This window comes from Curcuma longa, chromosome 12 (assembly GCF_044706935.1).
Source record: "Curcuma longa cultivar G26 ecotype Majalengka, Jawa Barat chromosome 12, ITB_CL_G26_1.1, whole genome shotgun sequence".
NCBI classification, from domain to species: domain Eukaryota; kingdom Viridiplantae; phylum Streptophyta; class Magnoliopsida; order Zingiberales; family Zingiberaceae; genus Curcuma; species Curcuma longa.
In genome coordinates, this window is record NC_133872.1 from 5,550,668 (window position 1) to 5,574,144 (window position 23,477).

Genomic DNA, 23,477 nt, shown 5'->3' on the forward strand with positions numbered 1-23,477 from the left:
AAAGGCGGCAACAACCCTGGGTAGAACTTCTTCCACCCGCGGCGGTGTTGTTTCTTCCCAGCCGCGCCGTGCTGTTCTTCTCCAGCCGTGCGGTGCTGCCAACCACGACGCCGTCGTGCAGCCGCGATTCCGTCTCCAAACGTCGGCCGAGATCTTCTCCTTCCTCCCTGTACAGCGCCGAATCGTTTATCCTCTTCGCGAGCGAGGGCTGCTGAAGTGCTGCGGCGGGGGCAACAATCGGCCGAACTCCAACTCAAGCGCGCCGGCAGCTGCAGCAGCAAGCCAGCAAGAAGATTAAGAGGAGGAAGGAAGGCGAGCGCAAGGAAGAAGGTCTCGTACGCGGTCTGCTTCCTCAGTGCGATCCTTCTCCGTTGGAATTGGTACTTCCTCTGATCCCTCTGTCCTTGAACACTTTTTCCTTTTTTAATTTCTTCTCTTCAAGAAAAGTGAAGGTTCCCATGCTTAAATCTTTTTGTCAATCTTTTTGGAGTGAGACAAGGTTTGCTTTGGTTGCCTAGCTAGCCTATATTTCCCTAAACCACAGCAAGCAAGGTGCATATTATCATATAGAAATAGGGTAGAACATGCCCAGGGATAATGTTCTTTGGTATTCTTGGGTGCAACACTACCGAACTTTAAGGTATCCGTGTCGGTTTTGCTTCAAAACACTAATGGAAGAAGAAAGCAGGGAGATTGATTGAACTTGTATATCGTTTGAAGTCTTCCTTGTAGAGATAACAATCTTTATTGTTAAAATTGATAACTGCATAAATTTTCAACAATGATAGCTATATAAGTTTTGTGATAGATACAATATTTACTGTATATATATTAATGCTTGCTATGTGCATTTGAAATGTTGATGAAAATTCTTATCATAGTAAATGAGCAAAGCAAGGATGTGTGTGTGTGTATGATTTTTTTAATCTTTGAATCAAAACTTACATTCTTGTGTTGGAGTATAAACCATAATGGAAAAAGGATCAAGGCAATTTATCTGCTTTAACAAAAGAATCACAAGATGCTTGGCTCAAATATTAATATTTCCTTTTTCTTTATAAATTTTGTGCAGTAAAATGGATCCGCAAGAACAGCCACCAATTCAACCGTCATCACCACGCGTTCAACCATTAGTATCATCAGATTCATCACCACCAATTCAACAAGTAGCATCCACACCGACATTGGATGTTTCTTCAAACAATCAACCAGCAACAATTGAAGTATCCAATTCTGTTCCACAATATCCTAATAAAAGGCAAAAGAGTGTAGTGTGGAATCATTTTGACAAGTGTTTGGTCAATAATGAGACTAAAGCTCAATGCAGATATTGCAAGAAACAACTTGGAGGGAAATCAAAAAATGGAACTAGTCATCTGCATGATCACCTCAAGGTGTGTCTTGGTAAAAATCAACCAGACATAAAGCAAAAGATTTTGCTAAATAACTCGAAAGGGGACATGACTTCTCGTGTGTATGAAGAAAAAGAAGGAAGGGAGACTCTTGCCAAGATGATTGTATTACATGAATATCCGCTTTCTATAGTGGATCATGTGGGTTTCAGGACATTTACAACTACCATTCAACCATTATTTAAGTGTCCTAGTCGGAATACGGTGAAAAATGATATTTTGAAAATTTATGAGAAAGAGAGAAATGAGGTTATCAAAAGAATGGAAAGTGAGCAAAGTAGAGTATCCATTACAACGGATATGTGGACATCTGGTAGTCAAAAGAAAGGTTTTATGGCTATTACTGCGCACTTTATTGATAAGAATTGGGTTCTTCAAAGTAAAATTTTGAGGTAAAAGCATTACTTATAATTTTTTTCTTATGTAATTGTTATAATACTAACTAGATATATTTTTCAAATGTTATTTCAGATTTGCTTATGTGCCTTGTCCACATACAAGTGATGCTCTTACTGAAGTGTTGATGGATGCGTTCATGGAGTGGAACATTGACACGAAGTTGTGTACCATCACCGTTGATAATTGCACTACCAATGATTCATTGATTGGTAAGATTAAAGATAAGTTACTGTTATCTACATTAATGCATGATGGTACTCATATTCATATGCGATGTTGTGCACACATCTTAAACCTTATTGTGAGAATTGGATTAGAGGTGATTAAAAGTGCAATTGAGAATGTGCGTGATAGTGTGGCATTTTGGACAGCAACCCCTAAGAGAGTAGAAAAATTTGAAGAAGCATGTAAGCAATTGAAAATAACTTATTCAAAAAAGTTAGGGTTGGATTGTCCTACTAGATGGAATTCTACCTTTTTGATGCTTCAGACTGCTTTGATGTATAAGGATGTATTTGCACGTTTGTTTCAACGGGAGAGTCAGTACAAGTCCTTGCCTACTCAAGTTGAATGGGAAAATGCAAAAGAAATTTGTAAGAGATTGGAGGTATTTCATAGAGTAACTGAATTATTTTCTGGAACAAAATACCCTACAGCAAATTTTTATTTTCCTAAAGTTTGTGAAATTAAGCTTGCTTTGAATGAATGGATGGATTGCTCCAATCACATTGTTAGTAGCATGGCATTTAAAATGATTCAAAAGTTTGATGAGTATTGGGGTGTGATTCATCAATTGATGGGTGTTGCTACTGTGTTGGACCCACGGTGTAAGATGGAATTGATTGAGTTTTATTTTCCACTAGTTTACCCTAATGATTTTGAGTCTCACATTCAAAGAGTTAGAAAACTTTGTGAAGAACTAGTGGCAGAATATCAAGAAAGAGTTATGGAATGTAGTGAAAATGAACATTCTACATCTTCAATTAATGTTTCAGTGGAAAATATCTCAAAGTTATCAGCTTGGGAAAAACATCTTTTGAAGCGCAAAGCTTGTGCTAGCAATATGAAAACTGATTTAGTTCGTTACTTGGAGGAAGATATTTTACCCCAATGTGAGAATTTTGATATATTGATGTGGTGGAAATTAAATGGAGTTAAATATCCTGTTTTACAAGCTTTGGCAAGAGATATTTTAGCTATTCCCATCTCTACAGTTGCTTCAGAATCAGCATTTAGTGCTAGTGGTAGATTAATTAGCCCTCATCGTAGTCGACTCCATCCCAAAACTATTGAAGCTCTAATGTGTGCACAAAGCTGGTTGTGGTCTGCTACTGGTCAAGGTAATAGTACTTTTATGACTTTTTTTATTTAGTGTTATTTATGATTGCTAATATTAATTTCTTTGTTATTTTCAGATGAAAATACTTCTTTTGTTTCGGATAATTATGCTACTATACTTGAAGATAATGATGTGGATGATTTAGGTAATTGTATTTTTTATTAAATTGGTAGTTAATTTAACAAATCTTATAGTTAACTCTTTTTATTTTTTTCTTTTGTAGCATAAGTGGTGTCAAAATTTTGAAGAATTGAAGAATGGAAGAACTTCAAACTTATTGTATCGATTATGCATTAGTTGGATGTTGTTTTAGAGATAATATTTTGTTTTGGAGTTTAATGTTTGGTTTATAATGTTATTTTGTAAGGATTTTATAATATATATATATATATATATATATATATTTATTTAAATTAATATTTAAAAAAAAAACAAGATGGGGATGGGGATGGGTATGGGGATACCCATGGAAATACCCGCGGGGAAAGCCATCCCCGAAACCCGCGGGGATCCCCGAAATCCGCTGGATACCCGAAATCCGACGGGGACGGGGATGATATTTAAATTATGATACCCGACGGGGATGGGGACGGGGATGGTATATGAGTTTGGGTTTCGGGGACGGGGATGGAGAAGGCTTCCCCGCGAACCCCCGAACCCGTTGCCATTAATTCCCATATGTTTTGTAGGAGAAGTATCAAGAAAAGAATGTTGCAATGGATATGAATATGTCATCACTTACAAAGACAAAGATAGTGACTTGATATTGGTGAGATGCTCTTTTGGAGTGAGTGTCAAGCATCAACTTTTGTGTTTGAGAAACTTTTCCTTTTTCTTATGAATTAACTTGAATCTCTTTAATTGTTATTTGTAAAATATTTATATTTTCTTGCAAAAGACTAAAGATACTTGAAAGAATCTGAAGCAAGAGGTCTAGAATCAAGACAACTAGAAATTAACCAATTGTATAAAGAGATGCAAATTGAACTTGAGCATGTACTTCAAGAAACTAATTATTTTGTCTAAGTTTATAGACGGTAAATTAAAAAAAGGAAAGATTGGAAGTGGATTTATATCACCTTATCATCCCTATTTAGATAAGAAGTTAAAAGTATAAAAAGAAAAATTGCAACACAAGATGCTAAACGTTGTTCAAGCATGTATTTATGATGTGCGTAGGATGTATACATGTATTTATGCTTTATTTGCACATCTTTCTGAGTTTATTGCTAAATTCTTATGTATATCGCATCCCATATTTATGCATTTAGGCATATATCTTGCATTTCCTAGTTCGGAGATCTGCTCGTGCTTTTACATGTTTCAGGATGGAAAATGGAGCGAAAACGGGCAAAACGGAGCATCATTGAAGATAAGGCAAGACAGGGCCGTGCCTCATAGGCACGGCCGTGTCTATTCAACTTCTGGCCGTGTTTCAATGGGCACGGGCGTGTGCCCAAACAGAAGATCAACAAGCCAGGGTCGTGCCTCACAGGCACGGGCCGTGCCAAAATCCCCCAAGCAGCAGCCAGAGGCCGTGTCTCAAAGACACACCCGTGCTTCAAAACAGAAATCAGCCAAGTCATGGCCGTGCCTTAAAAGCACGGCCGTGCCTTCATCATGTAGGAAGCAGCTGTTGCTGGCCGTGCCTGCCAGGCACGGCCGTGTGCCAGAACAGAAGAGTCCAAGCAGCAGGCCGTGCCTCTAAAGCACGGCCGTGTCCAGCAATTGAGGAGAAGACAGTGTGTGGTCGTGCCTCTCAGGCACGGCCGTGCCATCAAACAGCAAGGTGACAAGCCTGGACCGTGCCTAAGAGGCACGGTCGTGCCCCAGAACAGGAGCTTCACAGCTACTGGCCGTGCCCCCAAGGCACGGCCGTGCTTCCTCCTTTGCCCGAAGCCAACACAAGGCCGTGCCTCTCAGGCACGGCCGTGTGCACGGGGGCGTGCTGCTTCCGAACCCTGCACTATAAATAGGTCTCTATGGAGACCTAGGAAAGGGGGGAGACTTGGAGAGCCACCGGAGTTGTTCTAGAGCCGCCGACGCCTATTTCGGAGGGAGATTCGACGATCCATCACCGATCCGACTGCTCCAGACCATCCTCATCCCATCTACGCAGAGATTTCACTCCGAGGAAGAAGATAAGTCTAGTTTCCTGCATTTCTTTGTATACCTTTGGGAACGAGATGTATTCTTTCTTTCTTTTGGGTTGTAATCTCCACGCTATGGAGTAGATTTCCCTAGATTCTAGGATGTAGGATAAATCAGATGTAATGGATGATTGTATTTGGATTTGATTAATCTACCATTTTCTATGATATAACTGTGCATTGTTTTGTGGATTTGTGCTTGTGCTTGATGATAAATTGTGTGTGTGTGAATCCATGAGGGTAGGGATTTACTATGAATTGGGGAATCATTAGGCCGTATACCGGGGCGCTCTGTAACAGGGGCAGACCTTGAACCGGGCGAGTTCCGAGGGGTTTCCTAATGCGTAGTTAAATTCCTATGAGGGATAGTTAGCGGTCATTCGTTATTGGGGAGAGATCCGTAAAAGGATATCCAGTGACAGGGGATAGGGTTCTTTTAGTATTCCGGGGCGCCTGAGTGACACGGGCAGACCTTGAACCGGGCTTCTAGAACCGTTTCGAACCAATAACGAGTGACGTAAGAACACCAATGATTTAATTCGAGGATACCTGACGAGGTTGAATTGGATAAATTGGTTAACATTCCTACAATTGAACAGTTATTGAGGAAAGGTAGAGGATCCAAGTCAATTAATCCATTCTCTGAGGAGTCCGAAGTCCTAGGATCGTTTCACCAATCAGTGTCACAGTCGATCCCTTTCTCTGACTTCTAGGATAAAGCACTTTAGAACACTCCCATCTCCCCCACACAACTCATGATCTATATTCTCTCCACCTTTTTGTGCTAGATTTAGTAAGTAGTTCCACGGTCCCTGTGGATTCGATCTTTTTATTACTTGACGACATTCCGTATACTTGCGGAACGCTATCACCTTTGTATGCCTTGTACTAAAACACTTATAATAAGTGAGATGAGGACCATTAAATTACCAAGTTTTAAAAATATTTTTAAAAACTATAAAATTATTTTTATAAACTATTTTTCAAAACTTAATATTTACTTAAAATTTATACTTGTTGAGTGTACTTATAATATAAAGTTTTCAAAAATCTATATATTTAAAAATTAGTTGGCCAATACTTAGACACAAAATCTCTAGGTCAACTCAATTGACATATAGGTAAAAATTCTTTGTGGTCAACAAAAATGTCCTAAGGGAGTGTCTAGTTAATGGACTCTTTGTGGTCAACAAAGATGTCCTAAGGGAGTGTTTGTAGGATCGGAAATACGCTAGAGGGGGGGTGAATAGCGTATTTTAACGCTTTTCGATATTCGATAAAACTTTGCGTGCGGAAGCGTAAGCGAAAACTCGATTTGCAAGAATAAAGAACAAGTGCAGAAAATAAATGACTCGTTTGTTTTTACTTGGTTCACAGCGCAACGCTGCTACTCCAAGGCCCACGGTCCTTGACCGTTTACTTTGGGCAATCCACTAAGATACTTGCTCCTTGCGGTAGCAAGTATATCGAAAAAGGCGTTACAAAAACTCGATTACAAAGCTATTGATTGGAATTTAAGTACAGCTTTTTGTTACCAATTTTTGCGCTCCCCGGAGTATGGATTCGGCGTCTCGGTGCTCGTTGAAGTAGCTTGATGTAGTCTCGGCACCAACGTCGAAGATCGGAAGCTTAACGGACGCGAGGAAGGCGTTTGAGAGCGAAAGGAATTGTTGGCTCGAAGGCTGCTCGCGACTGCCTTATATAGTCGAGCTGAGTCGACTCAGATAGGCATCTGGGTCGACTCCAGCCGACGTGGCAGATAAAACTTTATCGCTTATCCCTCCTGAGTCGACTCTGGCTTGCTTCTGGGTCGACTCCAGTCGCGGTGGCGGCGGTGGCGATAACTTCTTGACCTGAGTCGACTCAGAACGCCATCTGAGTCGACTCCAGCTCCGCTGGCGACGACTTTGACGCGCAGACTTCCGGATTTGAGCTGACTAGGCTGGAGTCGACTCCAGAACCTATCTGAGTCGACTCCAGACCCAAAAATCAGAATTTTTGGACCGGAGTTAGCTTTTATCGAGCTCTTCTTTCCTGCACAACAAGTTAGCTCGAAACATGATAGTTAAAGAACCGGTCGGTTCACCGAACCGGCTTCGAGTCTTAACTTCGGATCTCCGGTGAGATCCTGGGTTAGACCGGCGCCTACTGTTCCTCGTAGGAACGCGTCCTCACCCACTCCCCTCGGGAGAATTTACCTGATGCCAACCAAGTCCTCCTGACCTGTTGGACTTTTGCTCGGCTCTGTCGTTGCCCCCCAGGACTTGAACGCAACTGATCCTCCTGATCAGTCCATTCTTCTCTGCAACTTGGTCCTCCTGACCAAGTCCATTTCATCCGCAACTTGGTCCTCCTGACCCAAGTCCAGATCTTGCCTGGTGCACGTTGACTCTGCCAAGTCTTCTTGCCTAGCCACACTAGGACTTAACCTGTTCTCTGCAATCTCAATCCAACTCAGTTAGCCAAACCATAAACTTAACTTGATCCTAGTTCCATAATCAAAACATAGGTTTGACTTGCTAGTGCTTCCTGCACTAATAGTGTCTAGTTAATGGAGATGCCCTTTTTGAAAGATCTTACTTTAAAAATATCTCTTAAAAATAAATTTCAAACATTCTTTTGAAAAAAATTGCTTAAAATCTTTTTGAAAACTCATGTGTTGAAAAATATTTTATAAATTATTCTTTTGATATAGATCAATCCTAAAATACTTAGGGAGATTGCCTTGTGGCTAACAAGGAACATTAAGTAAGTATCAGATTAAGGAGAGGTCAAATTGGAAGATCAATTAAAATTTATGGTTTAAAAATATTTTAAAAATTATAAGTTAAATATTCTGTTGACTTGGATTAACCTCTATGACACATAGGGAGTTTGCCTTGTAGTTATCAAAGAGTCCTAAGAAAGTGTCAAATTAAGAGAATGCCCAAATTAAAAGAGCAAACCTATTTTAAAAATTATTATAAATCTTTAGAAAACTTTTTTAAAAATATTTGAAAATCCATTTCAAAATTTTGTTTAAAATAATATAAAAATTATTCTTTTGATTTGAGTCAAATCTTAAGACACATAGGGAGGTTGCTTTGTGATTAATAAAGAGCCCTAAGGACATATTAGGTTAAGAGGAAGATCCTGATTGAAAGGATAATAAATAATTTTTCAAAAAAACATCTACTTTAAAATATTTAAAAAACACTTTCAAAATTTATTTTGAAAATTCTTTGAAAAACTCTTTTGAAAACTCTTGATAAAAATTATTTTAAAATCTACTATGATTTTTCAAAAAATGGCTAGACTAAGTTGTGACTATAGGAAATACTTGCATTGTTGGTACAACATTTTTTGATGATTGACAGGGGGAGAAGGAAAACTTGAGTTAAAAATCTAGTATTCTCCCAGTGTTAAAATCATGACTTACATTTAACTTAAGAAATTATCAAACATCAAAAAGGAGGAAATTGTTACTATAGGGAGTACCAATCTGCCTCTAAGGTTTCGATGTTTGATAATATACTAGGACTAATTAGTTTGACCAAGGGTTAACCAAAATAGGACCTTATATTTGGATGTGAGTGAAGTATAGTCAGATCAAAGTTAATTAGATAACTAACAAGAAGTCTTAATCAATTGGACAGAACAAGAAGTCCTGATCAGTGTCTTAGTCAGGGAGATTGGGCAAGGAGAAGTTCGAGGCTAGATAGAAATTAATATTAGTAAATGGGATTGGACAAGAAGAAGTCCTAGTTGGAGGCTAGGCAGAAGTCATACTGAATGAAATTGGACAAGAAGTCCTGGTGGGTGAAATTGGGCAAGAAGTCTTGGTGAGTGAAACTGGACAAGAAGTCCAACTAGGTCAAGGGTGACCAGATGTTTGGTAGGTGAGACGTTTACTAAATGACTAGTCATAATTGAAGATTAGGTAAGAAAAAGTCCAAGCAGGTTAAGGATGATCGGATGTTTGATAGGTGAAAAGTTTACCGAGTGACTAGCCCTAATTGGAGGTTAGACAAGGGGTAAGCTTAGTATGTTAGATGTACAAAGTAAGGCTTAAGTAAGCCTAGTAAGTTAGACAGACTACAATTAGGCTTAAGTTGTTTGTTTGTTGTATGCTTATCTTGCAGGAATCAGAAGCTATAAGCAAGATGAGAAAGTATAAGAGAAGTAAATAGAAGCAGTCGAACCAAGCCTTGAGTCAATTCAGGTTAAACATGGTTGAACCCATTCCGGGCGCTTGGATTATAATCCAGGCGCTCGAAATAGTCTAGGGGCCCTAGTGAATTCCAAGTGCTTGGACTAAGGCAGATCCAGATGCCTGAATCTAATTCCAAGCGCTCGGATAGTCCAGGCGCTATCGGCTAGTCCAAGCGCCCGGACTAGGAAGAATCGGCTTGGATAAAGGTTGACGGAGCTGAATTAGATTGAATCAGTCCAGGGTGTCTAGAAAGGGATCCGGGCACCTGGAAGGGTCTTTATAAGACTTATTGTCCAACATCAAGAGACAATCAATATTTTATTACTTTGTGATCTTGCAATGCTGCTGAACACGAACGAAGTCCTACTCATGCAATCGGGTAAGTTCCAAAAGGAATGAGTTGCACTTAAGACTTCCAGATCAGCCGACTCGAGTGTTTGCTAATTTAGTTTTACTCTTTTGTACTTTACTTTCTCTTATTATATTGACTGTAAGATGAGTTTTTTCATCTCCGAAAATAATTCTAGAAAGAAGACTACTAGTAAACAGGTTTTTCTTGTACATAAGTTTTGGATGTATTAATCCTGAGGAGTTATGAATCAAATAAATTCGTGGGTCTTATGTGTTGTATATAATTCCGTTGTGAGTGTCTTTGATATAACGAATAAACGAGCGAGATTTACCCCCTCTCTTGCACATGCACCGGTCCTATAGTATTTAGTTCTTACATTTCATCATGACCCTCGTTAATCTTAAGTTCATCTTGAATGCACCAAACATTCTTAGCTTGATCCATGTGTTTCACTTCTAGCCTTTGAACCCACCTCGCTTTAGTTCACCCTAGAGTGCACCTCTAATAAAGCTCTTAGCACCACAATGCATAACTCATCAAGCTCGTACATATGTCATCTTTCTCCCTTCATCTTTCAAGTGCATCTCACACCGAGCCTTTGAACTATTTAACTACCAACTAATTAACTCAATCGCATCAATTTATCAAACTTGGTGAGATCCTATTTGCATTATTCTAAATCTTTGCATATTAGATGCGCATACAAGAAACACTCAAATCTTATTTAAACATTTTTCTAAAGACATTACTACTTAAATGGCATTTTTGCATCAACACACACACAAGAAATAAACCAACTTAATCTTTGTTTTCCATATTTAAGGACATCCAATATAATGTCCCTCTCTCCTATGCCTCTTCAATGCTGCATTTCTCACTAGCTAAATTTAAATTATTCCATATTATTTTATGCTTAAATCCTCCAATACAATAAAAAATTTATTGTATTCAGATTTAAGAATATTGACCATTTGGATAGGTCATCACGAGCCCTTTTTAATTTATCCCGTTGGTCATGAACAATTTTTTATAAAAAAATTGAATATTGGATGTTAACTTTAAAAAAAAACTATTGTATTCTTTTTGATTAAAAAAACTAACAGCAGCATGTACATTAACAAAGAAGAGCCAGACGGAAGAAGACAGAGAATTAATGTCGCACGAACTGCGGTGCTGGAAGATTAGCACGAGCACGTAAAAGTTATTGCTCAACTCGTGCAAACGCCTCCATTTCCCTTCTCCCAAGATTGGCACAGTTTGCACCTACTGTACCCCTCTGTTCTGTTCTCCTCTGCTACGCTCCGCTCCGTGCCACCCCAATGCAATTCATGCATCTATACATTTCGTATCCTTTTACAAATATTATAAATAAGGCAGCCTACCTTATGCAGATCATTTCATTAATAAGGAGCCCGTCACTCTGTCTCTAGCCTCTATCTGAAGATTTCAGACCATGGTACTAGCAGTTCTGTGCACCGACCACCATTTTTATATCAGAAAATATCAATGTCCAATCAACTTTGATGTTTAGTACTGGCACAAGGTGAAAAAAAAAACTTGGGGTAAAGAATTAACAATTACATCGAGCATTCAAACACCTCGCCCCGCGTCTACCTCTCATGCAGCTAAAACAAGATTTTATAGATTTGAGTTTTCATGCTTACTAAAATAACATGCAACGAAGCCCTAGGCACACAGTCTTCTGTACTAGTTCTCAAATTGTCCACTCATGCACGCATAAATCTCCAAAGCTAGAGCACAGCTGCCATGGCATTTACTTCCCGGCCGGTTCTCCCTCACAACTCCATCGCCTACTTATTTTATTTCAACTTCCCTGATTAAACCATCGTCCAGGTGTTCTTTGTACGATTAAACAAACAGGGGAATGAATGAGCTTGAATTAATCGTATTTATCACCCCTCAAATGCCTACATCTGAAGGCCTATATCGAACCACTCCCCGGTTTCAGTGCTTTCTTTTCCCCTATAATTACCCACCCTCTTCTATTCCGTTCCTTTCCACTCACCATTCCCCGCAACTTCAACACCGCGACAAGCTCAGTTGATGATTAGTTAGTTTTATTGCTTCAACGCGCATGCACGTACGTTGATAAAGGGTAGACGATCATGGAGGAACTGGAGGCGCTGAGGTACTTGATTGGGGAGGAAGTGACGGAGCAAGGGCTGCCTCCCGGTTTTCGATTTCATCCCACTGACGAAGAGCTCGTCACCTTCTACTTGGGCTCCAAGGTCTTCAACGGAGCCGTGGAGTTCTGCGGCGTCGACATTGTTGAGGTGGATCTCAATCGCTGCGAGCCGTGGGAGCTACCGGAAGTGGCCAAGATTGGGGAGAAGGAATGGTACTTCTTCAGCCTGAGAGACCGCAAGTACACGACGGGGCTCCGGACCAACCGGGCCACCGGCGCCGGCTACTGGAAGGCCACCGGCAAGGATCGGGAAGTGCACAGCGCCGCCACTGGTGCCCTCGTCGGCATGAAAAAGACTCTCGTCTTCTACAAGGGCCGCGCCCCTCGCGGCCAGAAGACCAAGTGGGTACTCCACGAGTATCGCCTCCACGGCCATTACTCCTTACGTCACACCTCCAAGGTACGCACCCAGCTCATTAATCGTCTGCATTGATTGTTGCATTAACCAAATAATCAGTAATCATGCAGTATTGGATTTCGCAGGAGGAATGGGTGATATGCAGGATATTTCACAAGACGGCAACAGATAAGAAGAACAGTCAATACTACTGCCCGAGCTCCACCTTCTTGATGGATCCGTTCTCCTCTTCCCCAAACCCCAGCATTAATATTAACCCGCCTTTATATGTAGACCAAATCCATGGCCTCCTCCCACCCTTCAACTTCCCTCGAGAAGCCGACTCCCTCTTTCCCTTGCCATCCACTGCCATCCTCAACAATCCGGTTCAGGAGACGCAACCATTAATGTTTCAGCAGGAGGAGACGACTGAACATTATCTGCGAAACTCTAATCTACTCGTCAGCGACATGGAACTGGGGGAGCTTTTCATCCTTACCTAATTATATATTTTAATTCCCTTGGGTGCAGAGACCTCTTACTTGCTTCTCTGTTTAGATATTAATCTTTTCAGGGACATGATCTGGCTAGTGATTTTTAATTTAACTTAATAGGTAGATAGAGTCATGTACTGTAATTGGGTTAGATATATGTCATGTATTGTATATTGAGTACGTATGGATCTGCAGTATCTTTTATATTTTCGGCGGGTAAGCGTGACGAATGATCAAGATTTATCATGAAACAATAGAGTTTCCGTCCCGCAGCTTTAATTTGTAGCTGGGATAATCTTTTCTTTAATATATATAATATGTAAGCGAGCAACTGTCTATTGTGGTGCACTTTTAACTCCATTTTTTTTCATTAATTAACTTTGATATTTTGAATATTTGGGAGAATGTATGGAGACTGAGTATTGTGTCATCAAGAAGGATTGACATTTTATTAAAAGACACATTTAACTTTTAAAAATACTTAAATGATGGACTATACTTTGGTATTGAAAGGTATATTTGTTCTCTAAAAAACTCCTTTGTGCAACTAGCTTTGTACCACCGTTTTACACTTAACTCACTTGACATCCGCCTGAAATAGTGAACCATTTTCCATGTGTATATATTAGACCATCATAAAGCTACCGAAAGCTTACCAAACATTAACTTGTGAAAATTGTCTCCCAATTGCTCTCCTTTCAATCATAATTGTGCAAGAAAAATTCCTCTGCTTTTCTACATGGTCAGCGACTTCTCCAGGTGTTCAACATGTCCTACGATAATGAGTTATCGTAGGACATGCTACGCTCCTTTCATTTGATATTCTGCTCCAGGTGATTTGAATTCTGTTATTTGAATTCAGCTAGTTAGACTTCAAAGAATGATTTCTCTAGCAAATTTGATATTCTGCTATTTCATGAACAGACTTCGAAGATTTCAAATAGCAAATTTGATATTCTGCTATTTGAATTCAGCTAGTTAGACTTCAAAGATTTATTTATTTGATTGCCTTGTTGAGTTAAGCAAAAATTCTGCTTGGAAGAGTGAAAATAGTTTTCAAACTGGGTACTTGCTACATTTGGAGAAAGTCATGGCTGTAAATTACCAGACAGCAATCTGAAAGCTACCCCTCATATTGAGTCAAGGTACAAGCTGCTGAAGAGGCAATTCCATGCTATCAATGAGATGCTGACTCATAGTAGTGGATTTGGATGGAACGATGTTGAGAAGTGCATCATTGCAACAAAGGATGTCTTCGACGATTGGGTAAAGGTAACTTTTTCTATTTTTGTGTTTAATAGATCACAAATTTTCCTTTAAATGTAACTTTGGTCTGATAATTTTGTTTACTAATTTTTTAATTTAGAGTCATCCAGCTGCTATTGGTTTAAGGAATAAAGAGTTCCCCCACCTTGATGACTTGATGTCTGTGTGGGGGAAAGATCATGCCACAGGAGCTAATGCAGAAACCCCAGCTGATGCAGTCGAAGAGATAAATTTATGTGATGAAGAGATTGACACGGTTGATCTTGAAAAAGAAGAATATGTTGAAGGATTTGATGATGACAACCAGAAGATATCTGAGACTCCATGTTCATCTGCTTATCCAACAAACAAAAAGTCAACCAGAAAGCAAAAAGGGAAGTCTGATGATGCTCTAGGTGGCTTGGTGGGACAGATTGAAAATTATATTACTGCTATTTCTAAATCTGATGAGGAGATCTCCAACTACTTCAAACAACAAACAGAGACTAATCATAGGAAAAAAAAGATATACGAAGAGTTAATAGAACTTTCTGAATTTTCTGAGCAAGAAATTATGGATGTTGGGGAGTATATTCTCAAGGATGAACACAAGCTTGACAACTTCTTCGCATTGCCAAAGATATTTAGGAGAAGTTACGTGCTGAAGTTGCTCTCTGAGATTCATTCCAAATGAATTAACTATTTGAATTAGATTGTTATTTTGGTATACATTGTTGCTACTTATATTTTAGATATATTTTTGGATAGTCGTGCTATCATTTTGAACAAAATTTCTTGGATGAATGTCATTTTGGATTTAACCTATTAGTATATGTCTTTGATAGACTGCTGTGTTTGTATTTTTAGATCTGGTTTGTATTTATAGACTGCTGTGATATAATGTTCTGTCTTTTTTTTTGCTGGTTTGGAATTGATCCTATAGTTGGATCTCTTTAGATCAAGGTTTAAAGAGCATTTTGGATTTAATTTTAGACTGGTGTGATTTTAAGATTTTAGTTTAGATCAGGTTACACGGCACTGTGATACATTGTTGTTTATTTTATTAAGAACTGCTATTTGTGCTGGTATTTCCTATCGGGGCAGGTAATTGCTAGCTGATGTTTTTTTTCCTGAAGTGACTAGTTCTAGACATATAAGATTGAACGCTGCTTTTCATATTTAGTGCTTGTTTTATCCTTATTTTACTTATGCTGGACAGAAAATGATATATTTTCAAAAACATGATGTATACTGGTTTGGTGCACTATTTCAAAAACTCACGTTGAACATCAAGCATAGCTCTAAGTCAGTTGAGAATCCAATGTGAGTTACTGGTTTCATGTATTGGATTGATGAAAAGGTGTTATTAATTAACTATAATGTCTTTATTCACTTGAATCTCTTATTATCCTTTGCTAGCCTTTCTTTTTTTTTAAACTTCTGTCACTTAAAAATCATGTCACACCTCTTTGGAGCTTGACTAGAAAAAAATTAGAATTTCTCTGTTTTAAGGTTCCAATTGATATTCCTTAGATGGAGACCTGTTTGCTTTTAGGTGGTTAGTCCTTTTTGTTAAATGATTCTATCATTTTGTCTTTAGATATAGTGCCCTTTTTAACCATGGTAAACATTTTCTATATCAAAAGATTGCAGATGTCACTTGTATCAGTTGTGGCTTTTGTAGAACCTTGGTGGCCTTTTGACGGTCTGATAATTATGAATACTACAGAAGTCAGAATCAAGAGGATAGGTGACGCATGCCATGACACCATTACGCTCGGCTTTCTCCATTTTGTCCACTAATTCACCAATTTATCGTCTCCTTTTTTTAATTTAATTTTAAAAATTATTCTCGCATTATCTATTTTACTGATTATCTTTTTTGTCTTTGTAAATTGCAATCGATTCACGAGGCTGATAGGCGGATAACGATAGAAAGTCATCTAGAATTAATATTATAATTAATAATTTAATTTTAAAAATAATTAAATATCAAATTAATTTAGTTGTAAAAAATGATTATAATTGAACTAGGGGTAATATAGTAAATGTTAAAGTAAGTAATGTATTAAAACCTTCAAACAAACAAGGTTTTGTCTCATTACCTAGGATTAAACCAAACAACATTAGGTTATGTTTTATTCCCTATAACCTTGGTTATGTGATTACTTGGTAATCACATAACCAAGGTAATCACGGATGACCCCCAACCAAACGCACCCTAAGAGATAAGAGATTATGAGAATAGAAAATGTATTACTTCTTGAATGAAGAGAATAATATAATGTACTAGGAGTAAATGTAGAAGTAGAATAAAACAATATTTTAGGCCTTGTATTGATTTATTTTAATAAATTGATATATTTTAAAGTGGTGTATTTTATTCACATCACTAGGAAAGTCCAAATTACATGATATATCACCTCCATTAGGAAATTTCATAACAAACAAACCAAAGGCACCCTAATAAGGTATCATGGCTATTGACTAGCATTAAGGCATGGTGGATATCTAGAATCTAAAATGAAAAAGTAGCATCATGCATGCTAATTAGTTTGTTTTCACATGCTATTTGTTAGTGTACTACAACAAATGAATCCTCTTAAAAAGAAACAGGATACTCATATTGCAATATCACTTACACCAAAATGTATATTCCTTGTCTCCTTCATGTTGCAATGACTTCATTTCCTTGCAGCCAGTCTTTTTTGATCAAGCATTCCTCTATTGCACACTTTGAGTGATGACTGCTACATAAAAGGACCCAAAAAAGGACTTGGGATATCCTAAACGTCACCAACTTTATGCACAAAGTCAAAATCAAGGGAAAGTTCAGCTGACAACAGAAAACACAATAGAAATCAAGAGGGAGCATTGAGCAGTGTGAGAACCAGCATAACGCAGAGAAAAGAATCCTAGGAGAAAAAGCAGAAGCGTGATGTCAGATACAGCATAGCATGTAGAACAAACAAAGCTCCCAGACAAGTGAACTTAAGGCCATCTTCAATGCGGCAGAATCAGATAAACAATCATGAACCTAATCCTTTCTAGGCAAAACAAAAAGTTTGATTAGCATTTGTCTGACATGAAAAAAGAATATAATGAATGAAAAGAAGGGACCTTGGTGACATTCAGATGTATATCTTTGAGAAAGGTCAGCATTTGATTCTATTGCCTTATGATAATGGATAGCTAATGAATGACTACCTCAATCCAGAGAAGGAAATGGAGGATAGTGGGATTGCCATTTCTTCTTCTTTAACAAAATCATCTTATAAATGAAACCTTGTCAGTTAAGCAATAACAGGTGAGTAAACCATTGTTGGATGGCCTGGATAACATCAATATCAGCCCTTCCTGCTCACAACTCAAATTGAACCAGCTCAAACTAAAAGGCAAGTCAAGCAAATCATATGCACAAGCACGCTAGCATAACAAAGTCATTTTTTTTAAGATATGCACAAGCACGCTAGCATAACAAAGTCATTTTTTTTTAAGATATCAGACTGATGTAGAGCTGCAAATTTGACCAATTTAATCCCAATAAATTACCCTGTAATCTAAGTAGTTCGTTTCTGCACTCATCAATATGCTCATGAAATTCATCATCAGTAAAAAATACATGCACAACAGTTTTTCTCTCAATCCAGCTTAAGTCGGATTCCTCATCTAACATTATTTTTCTGACCTTCTTCTTAATTCCTTTAACAACATCCCATTTCCCAACAGAAGCATAAAGATTTGAAAGCAGTATATAGGTGGCAGTGTCCTCAGGTTCTATGATTAAAGCTTGTTCTGCAGCATGTGCACCAATTTCCAAATTTCTGAAAATAATACACGAACACAATAAGATTCGCCATAGTTCAGATGCCTCAACGAAAGGTGATCCCAAGATGAACTGCTTGGCTTCTTGCAATAGTCCTGATCGACTTATTAAATTTACCATGCAAGCATAGTGCTTAAACCCTGGAACTATACCATCTGCCAACATGCAAAACCAGTAGAATCTTCCTCTCTCCACTAAGCCAGAATGATTACATGCAGAAACCAGAGAAAGGTAAGTCACATGATCAGGTTGCAACCCATTCCTTACCATTGAATTGAACATCTTAAATGCCTGCTCAGAGCTTCCAAAGTTACCATAACCCCCAATTATTGAATTCCAGCATTTTAAATCAGGATTCTTTATTCTACAAAAGCTAGAGTCAGCTCCTTGAAGAATACCATTTTTAGCATACATGTCGATCAAACTCCTACAGACACAGATGTTTGCTTCATACCCAGATTTCACCACCAGAGAATGGACCATTTCCCCTTGATTCAGCACTACAAGATCAGCACATGATCTCAATGCATTGCTGAGAGAAAAGTCATCAACTTTATGTCCTTCGTTTAGCATTAAATAAAAATATTGCATAGCTAGCTCGCCTTCACCCAACTTTGAATGGCCAACAATCATTTCACTCCAAAGTATTGCATCTTTAATCAGTATGAAACTAAACAGCCTCTGAGCAGAGTCAGGGTCGCCATTGGTGAAATACATATTGATCAGAGTGTTTGCTACAAATATGTTTAAATTCAACCCTGACTTTATAGTTTGGGCATGAAGAGGCCTCCCATAACATACAGAAGGTAAAGTAGCAGTAGCATAAATAACTGCAGCAAAGGAATAGTCATCTAGATATGATCCTCTATAAGAAGAAGACACATCCTTCAACTCGATGAAAACTTTCATGGCCTTCTCACCTTCACCGGAATCAGAATAACCAGCAAGGAGGGAGTTCCACGAGACCAAGTCTGGCTTCTCCATATTGTCAAAAACCAATGAAGAAGATGGCATGTCTCCACAGCAAGCATACATGTTGACCAGTGCATTCTGCAACAGGATATCAGGCTTGATATCTGATTTTAACATCTGTGCATGGACAATGCGCCCTCTTTTCCCGTCCTCCAGTTTCCCGCAAGCATTGAGAATTATGGAAAATGTGGAATTATTAGGCATTAAGCCAGTCCGGATCATTTGGCAGAAATGCCGGAAGCCATGCTCGATACTACCATTTTTGACATTGCTGAGGACTATTGAATTCCAAGCGACAACATCCTTCTCGTTCATTTCCCAGAAGATATTCTCGACAGCTTCATGACTTCCATTGTCGGAGTACATCCCGAGAAGCGCAGTTTGAACGCGCACATTGTTAGGGAAACCATACCTGACGACTTTGGAGTGCAGGCCGCGACCAAGAAGCGGTTCTTGAAAGGACGCCGAAGCTCGGACGAGGCTGGAGAGAGTGGAGGCGCTGGGCCCCAAGCCGACGAGGCACAGCTCGCGGAAGAGTCGGAGGGCGGACTGAGCACCAGCGAGGCACCTCGAGTATGAGTAGGCGGCAATCATGGAGTTGTAAGAGACGAGGTTTCGTGCAGAAATTGCATCGAAGACCTTGCGGGCGTGACCGAGGGCGCCGCATTTGGCGTAGAGGGAGAGGATGTTGTTGAATAGGAAGGGAGGGGAGGCGCAGGGCAAGGCGATGAGGATGAGAGCGTGAAGCTGGCGAGTCTTGCGAAGGGTGGCGCTGCTGCCGGAAGAGGCACAACGATGGAGGAGGGAGGCTGCAACAGCGGCCAAAGGGGCTTCGCAATTGTAGTGGTAGAAGGGCGTAGAGGCCATGGAAGCAATTGGTCATCTAGATTTTGTTGAACCAGTGGGCCGAGCCTGACCTGACATCGTAATAATCGGGTCGAATTAGTAATAACGAGGCCAATGTTTTTTTTTGGGAGAAAAATATTATATCTTTGGATTAAAATATTTTTATTTCAATATTATTAAAACATTATAACAGTTATAAAGTATTTTCTACAGTATTTTACTAATTTTTAATTTTAATTAAATTAAAATAATTTTAATTAAATTAAAATATTTTTAATCAAATTTAAATAATTTTAATAAATAAATATAAAAATAGTATGTTTATCAAACTGAATTAACTTATTATAATAGATACTAACTAACTGCCATAATAATTGTAAATAGTTATATTTTTATACGATAATCCTTCCAAATTTTTTAAAGCCCTTTTAATAATTCAATAATTAGGATGCCTTTTCTATGTTTACCCCCTTTTTTTAAATAATTTTTGAAGTGCTTTCGTGGGAGAATTGGATTCCACCTATAAAAACAACACTAACTGTTCATTTGGGAGGAGGTGAGGGAAAGGGAGAGAAGGATAAGGAAGGGGAAAGAGAATCTACACCTTTGTTTGGGATGGAGTGAGTTAAAGAGGGAAAGGAGAGAGAAGGATAAGTTTTCCCTTGCATGCCCATGAATCGACATAATTCCTTATATCTCAAATCGGGGTGTAAGGAAGGGGAAGAAAAATTTAAAAAATATTTATTTCAATTTTATCTTTATGTTAAAATATTAATTATTAAAATAACTCATCTATTAGGTTTTTGCACTATCGGTTCTCATCACATAACGCATCTATCACAGGATCTCATCGCTCGTACTACTCGACGTCGACCTTTGTCGTAAATTTTTTCAAAGATTCTATATAAAAATATATGTAAAAATGTTGATTTATCCTTTGTCATACCAAAGTGTACAGATTTTGTATTTCACATATTTATTATATATCTACTCATTATTTCTTTAAATTTTTTTATTTATTTAAGTCATAAATATTAATTTTTGTTGGTCTCATGAGCTATATATATTTTTTTCACATATAGATTTATTTTAAAAAGTAAGAGTATTTTTATAATTTTATATATTTAACCTTCATTTCCTTTCTTTTCCTCCCAAATAAGGTAACATATGTTACGTTAATGAACTTTCCTTTCTTCCCAAATAAGGAGAATATAAATACTTCTTCCCCTCCTTTTCCCTCCCTTTCCCTCCCTTCCCCTTCCGTTAATGAACCTTCTCTCACCCCATCCAAACAGGCCATAAGGGTGCGTTTGGTTCAAGTTATGATGTATAACCTTGGTTATGTGATTATCAAGTAATCATATAACTAAGGTTATGGGGTATAAAATATAACCTAATGTTGTTTGATTCAATTTATTTATTTGAAGGGAATAAAAGATAACCAATTTTACATTTACTATATTACTCTTCATTCAATTTATTTTTAGAATAAATTAAATTAATAATATTAATTATGATAATAAATTGATAATATATAAAAATAATAATTTATTTATAATTTTTTAAAATTTAAAATAAATTTATATATTTTTAATAAAATAATTTATTAAAATAGGTATTTTAATAAAATAATCATTAAATTAATAAATATAATTTCTTAATTTTATTTTTTTAATTTACAATAAATTTATATAAAATAATTCGTTAAAATAATTATTTTAATAAAATAGTCGTTAAATTAATAAATATAATTCCATAATTTTATTTTTTATATTTATTTTAATAAAATAATTTATTAAAATAATTATTTTTATAAAATAATTCATTAAATTAATAAATATAATGTGATAATTTTATTTTAATTAAATAATTAAATAAAATAATTATTTTATTAAAATAATTCATTAAATTAATAAATATAATTTATTAATTCTATTTTTTAAAATTTAAAATAAATATATATATATATTAATTAATAAAACAATTTGTTAAATTAATAAATATAATTTCTTAATTTTCTTTTTTAAAATTTAAAATAAATCTATATTTATTGTAATAAAATAATTTATTAAAATAATTATTTTCATAAAATAATTTATTAAAATAATTATTTTCATAAAATAATTTATTAAAATAAATATTTTAATAAAATAATTAATTAAATTAATAAATATAATTTGATAATTTTATTTTAATAAAATAATTTATTAAAATAATTATTTTAATAAAATAATTCATTAAATTAATAAATATAATTTATTAATTTTATTTTTTGAAATTTAAAATAAATTTATATACATTTTAATAAAATAATTATTTTAATAAAATAATTTATTAAATTAATAAATATAATTCATTAATTTTATTTTTTTAAAATTTAAAATAAATTATTTTTTTGATTGACAAATATTTAAATTAAAATTTATTTAATTAATTAATTTGATTTCAATTAGATTTCATAATACATTTTAATTAAATCAGTTTTAAAATCTAAGGGTAATCGTGGAAATTTTTTTTTGTTAACCTCCGAAATTATAGAAAACCTTAGGCTGCCAAGGTAATGACATTCCCGGGTTATAACCCATTTGATAATATGGCGGTGATGTTATATTACTTGGGAATCGATCATAACCTGAACCAAACAGAGTTATCGTTGATAACCTTGGACAGATAACCAAGATTATTAATAATAACTCCCAACCAAACGCCCCCTAAGTTTAAGTCCGCAATGTTGGGATCGTCCTGGTGTAATGCGCGTGTTTACACGTTTTATAAACGTGCGCAACGGAAATAAAATAATAATTAACAACTAATTATCATTGACACTAAGTAATTATTACACCTGATACGCCTCATCAGTTGGATGGATTTAACTCCAGTCGAGTCGTTTCTGGAGATTAGTCGACTGACCTTAAAGATCAGTCGACTGATGGCAATCAGAAGGTATAACGTGTAACGCCCGCCCTTACATAGGGCCCATGACGGACGCTACAGTTACTCTTTTTCATTCATTCATAAAGAGATCACATACGAAAAACCACATAAACTTTGCAGCAGAAACATAAAACATATTTCATAACAGGGATTTCATATGTGATAAACAAAACCTATGGTGCATGTATTGTCTAGATATCAAGTTCTAGTTAGAAACTTCTTAGTATGTCATAAACATTCAATCATAGAAAACATCCAGACATTTAAGCATGCAATATAAAATTCATAATCATTAGATTGCCAGGATCTCTGCCAAGTCACCACCACACACATCTTTATCAGCCCTTTCCTGCTGCTTCCCTTAGCTTAGTGACTTCTATTTGGATCTGCAACATAAGAAAGAATCTATAAGCACAAGGCTTAGTAAGCTCCTTTCCTACTCACAAAATCCAATCGTCACATGAAACATAGCATTTAATCAACATTTAGCATTTACATAAACATGATATTTACATGAACATGACATTGACATGAGCATATAATCATGAACTCATCTTAGCATCTCTTAAGCATATAATCATGTATTCATCTTTAGCATTTCATAAGCATGTAATCATGTATTCATCTTTAGCATTTCATAAGCATGTAATCATGTATTCATCTTTAGCATTTCATAAGCATATAATCATGTATTCATCTTTAGCATTTCATAAGCAGATAATCATGTGCATAAACATTTAGGATGCTTTTTGAAAATATATCATATAATAGTT

The 23,477-nt window shown here is 36.7% G+C and overlaps 3 protein-coding genes and 1 pseudogene across 3 annotated transcripts; 3 read left to right on the forward strand and 1 right to left on the reverse strand.

The window, feature by feature from the left end:
* Positions 1–1,076: 1,076 nt before the first annotated feature.
* Positions 1,077–9,456, forward strand: LOC141842796 (zinc finger BED domain-containing protein RICESLEEPER 2-like). Its single transcript, XM_074730796.1, has 6 exons — positions 1,077–1,804; positions 1,884–2,020; positions 2,129–2,218; positions 2,807–3,151; positions 3,227–3,295; positions 9,422–9,456. The coding sequence occupies exons 1-6, from the start codon at positions 1,077–1,079 to the stop codon at positions 9,454–9,456; spliced, it is 1,404 nt and encodes a 467-aa protein (XP_074586897.1).
* A 2,514-nt stretch (positions 9,457–11,970) lies between these two features.
* On the forward strand, positions 11,971–12,890 carry LOC141842797 (protein CUP-SHAPED COTYLEDON 3-like). The gene is made up of 2 exons (XM_074730797.1): positions 11,971–12,450; positions 12,534–12,890. Exons 1-2 carry the CDS (start codon positions 11,971–11,973, stop codon positions 12,888–12,890), a joined length of 837 nt encoding a protein of 278 aa, XP_074586898.1.
* A 174-nt stretch (positions 12,891–13,064) lies between these two features.
* Positions 13,065–14,820, forward strand: LOC141842799 (uncharacterized protein At2g29880-like; annotated as a pseudogene).
* Positions 14,821–17,619: 2,799 nt separating this feature from the next.
* On the reverse strand, positions 17,620–19,791 carry LOC141842800 (pentatricopeptide repeat-containing protein At3g50420-like). The gene has a single exon (XM_074730798.1). It carries the CDS (start codon positions 19,789–19,791, stop codon positions 17,620–17,622), a length of 2,172 nt encoding a protein of 723 aa, XP_074586899.1.
* Positions 19,792–23,477: the final 3,686 nt, after the last annotated feature.

Bases quoted from the DNA above. Each gene is read 5' to 3' on its own strand.
- LOC141842797 (XM_074730797.1), top strand. From the start codon at position 11,971: ATGGAGGAACTGGAGGCGCTGAGGTACTTGATTGGGGAGGAAGTGACG. The intron at 12,451-12,533 runs GTACGCACCCAG...TGGATTTCGCAG, and splicing joins CCTTACGTCACACCTCCAAG to GAGGAATGGGTGATATGCAG.
- LOC141842800 (XM_074730798.1), bottom strand. From the start codon at position 19,791: ATGGCCTCTACGCCCTTCTACCACTACAATTGCGAAGCCCCTTTGGCC.
- LOC141842796 (XM_074730796.1), top strand. From the start codon at position 1,077: ATGGATCCGCAAGAACAGCCACCAATTCAACCGTCATCACCACGCGTT. The intron at 1,805-1,883 runs GTAAAAGCATTA...ATGTTATTTCAG, and splicing joins CTTCAAAGTAAAATTTTGAG to ATTTGCTTATGTGCCTTGTC. The intron at 2,219-2,806 runs GTAAGCAATTGA...TTAATGTTTCAG, and splicing joins AGAAAAATTTGAAGAAGCAT to TGGAAAATATCTCAAAGTTA.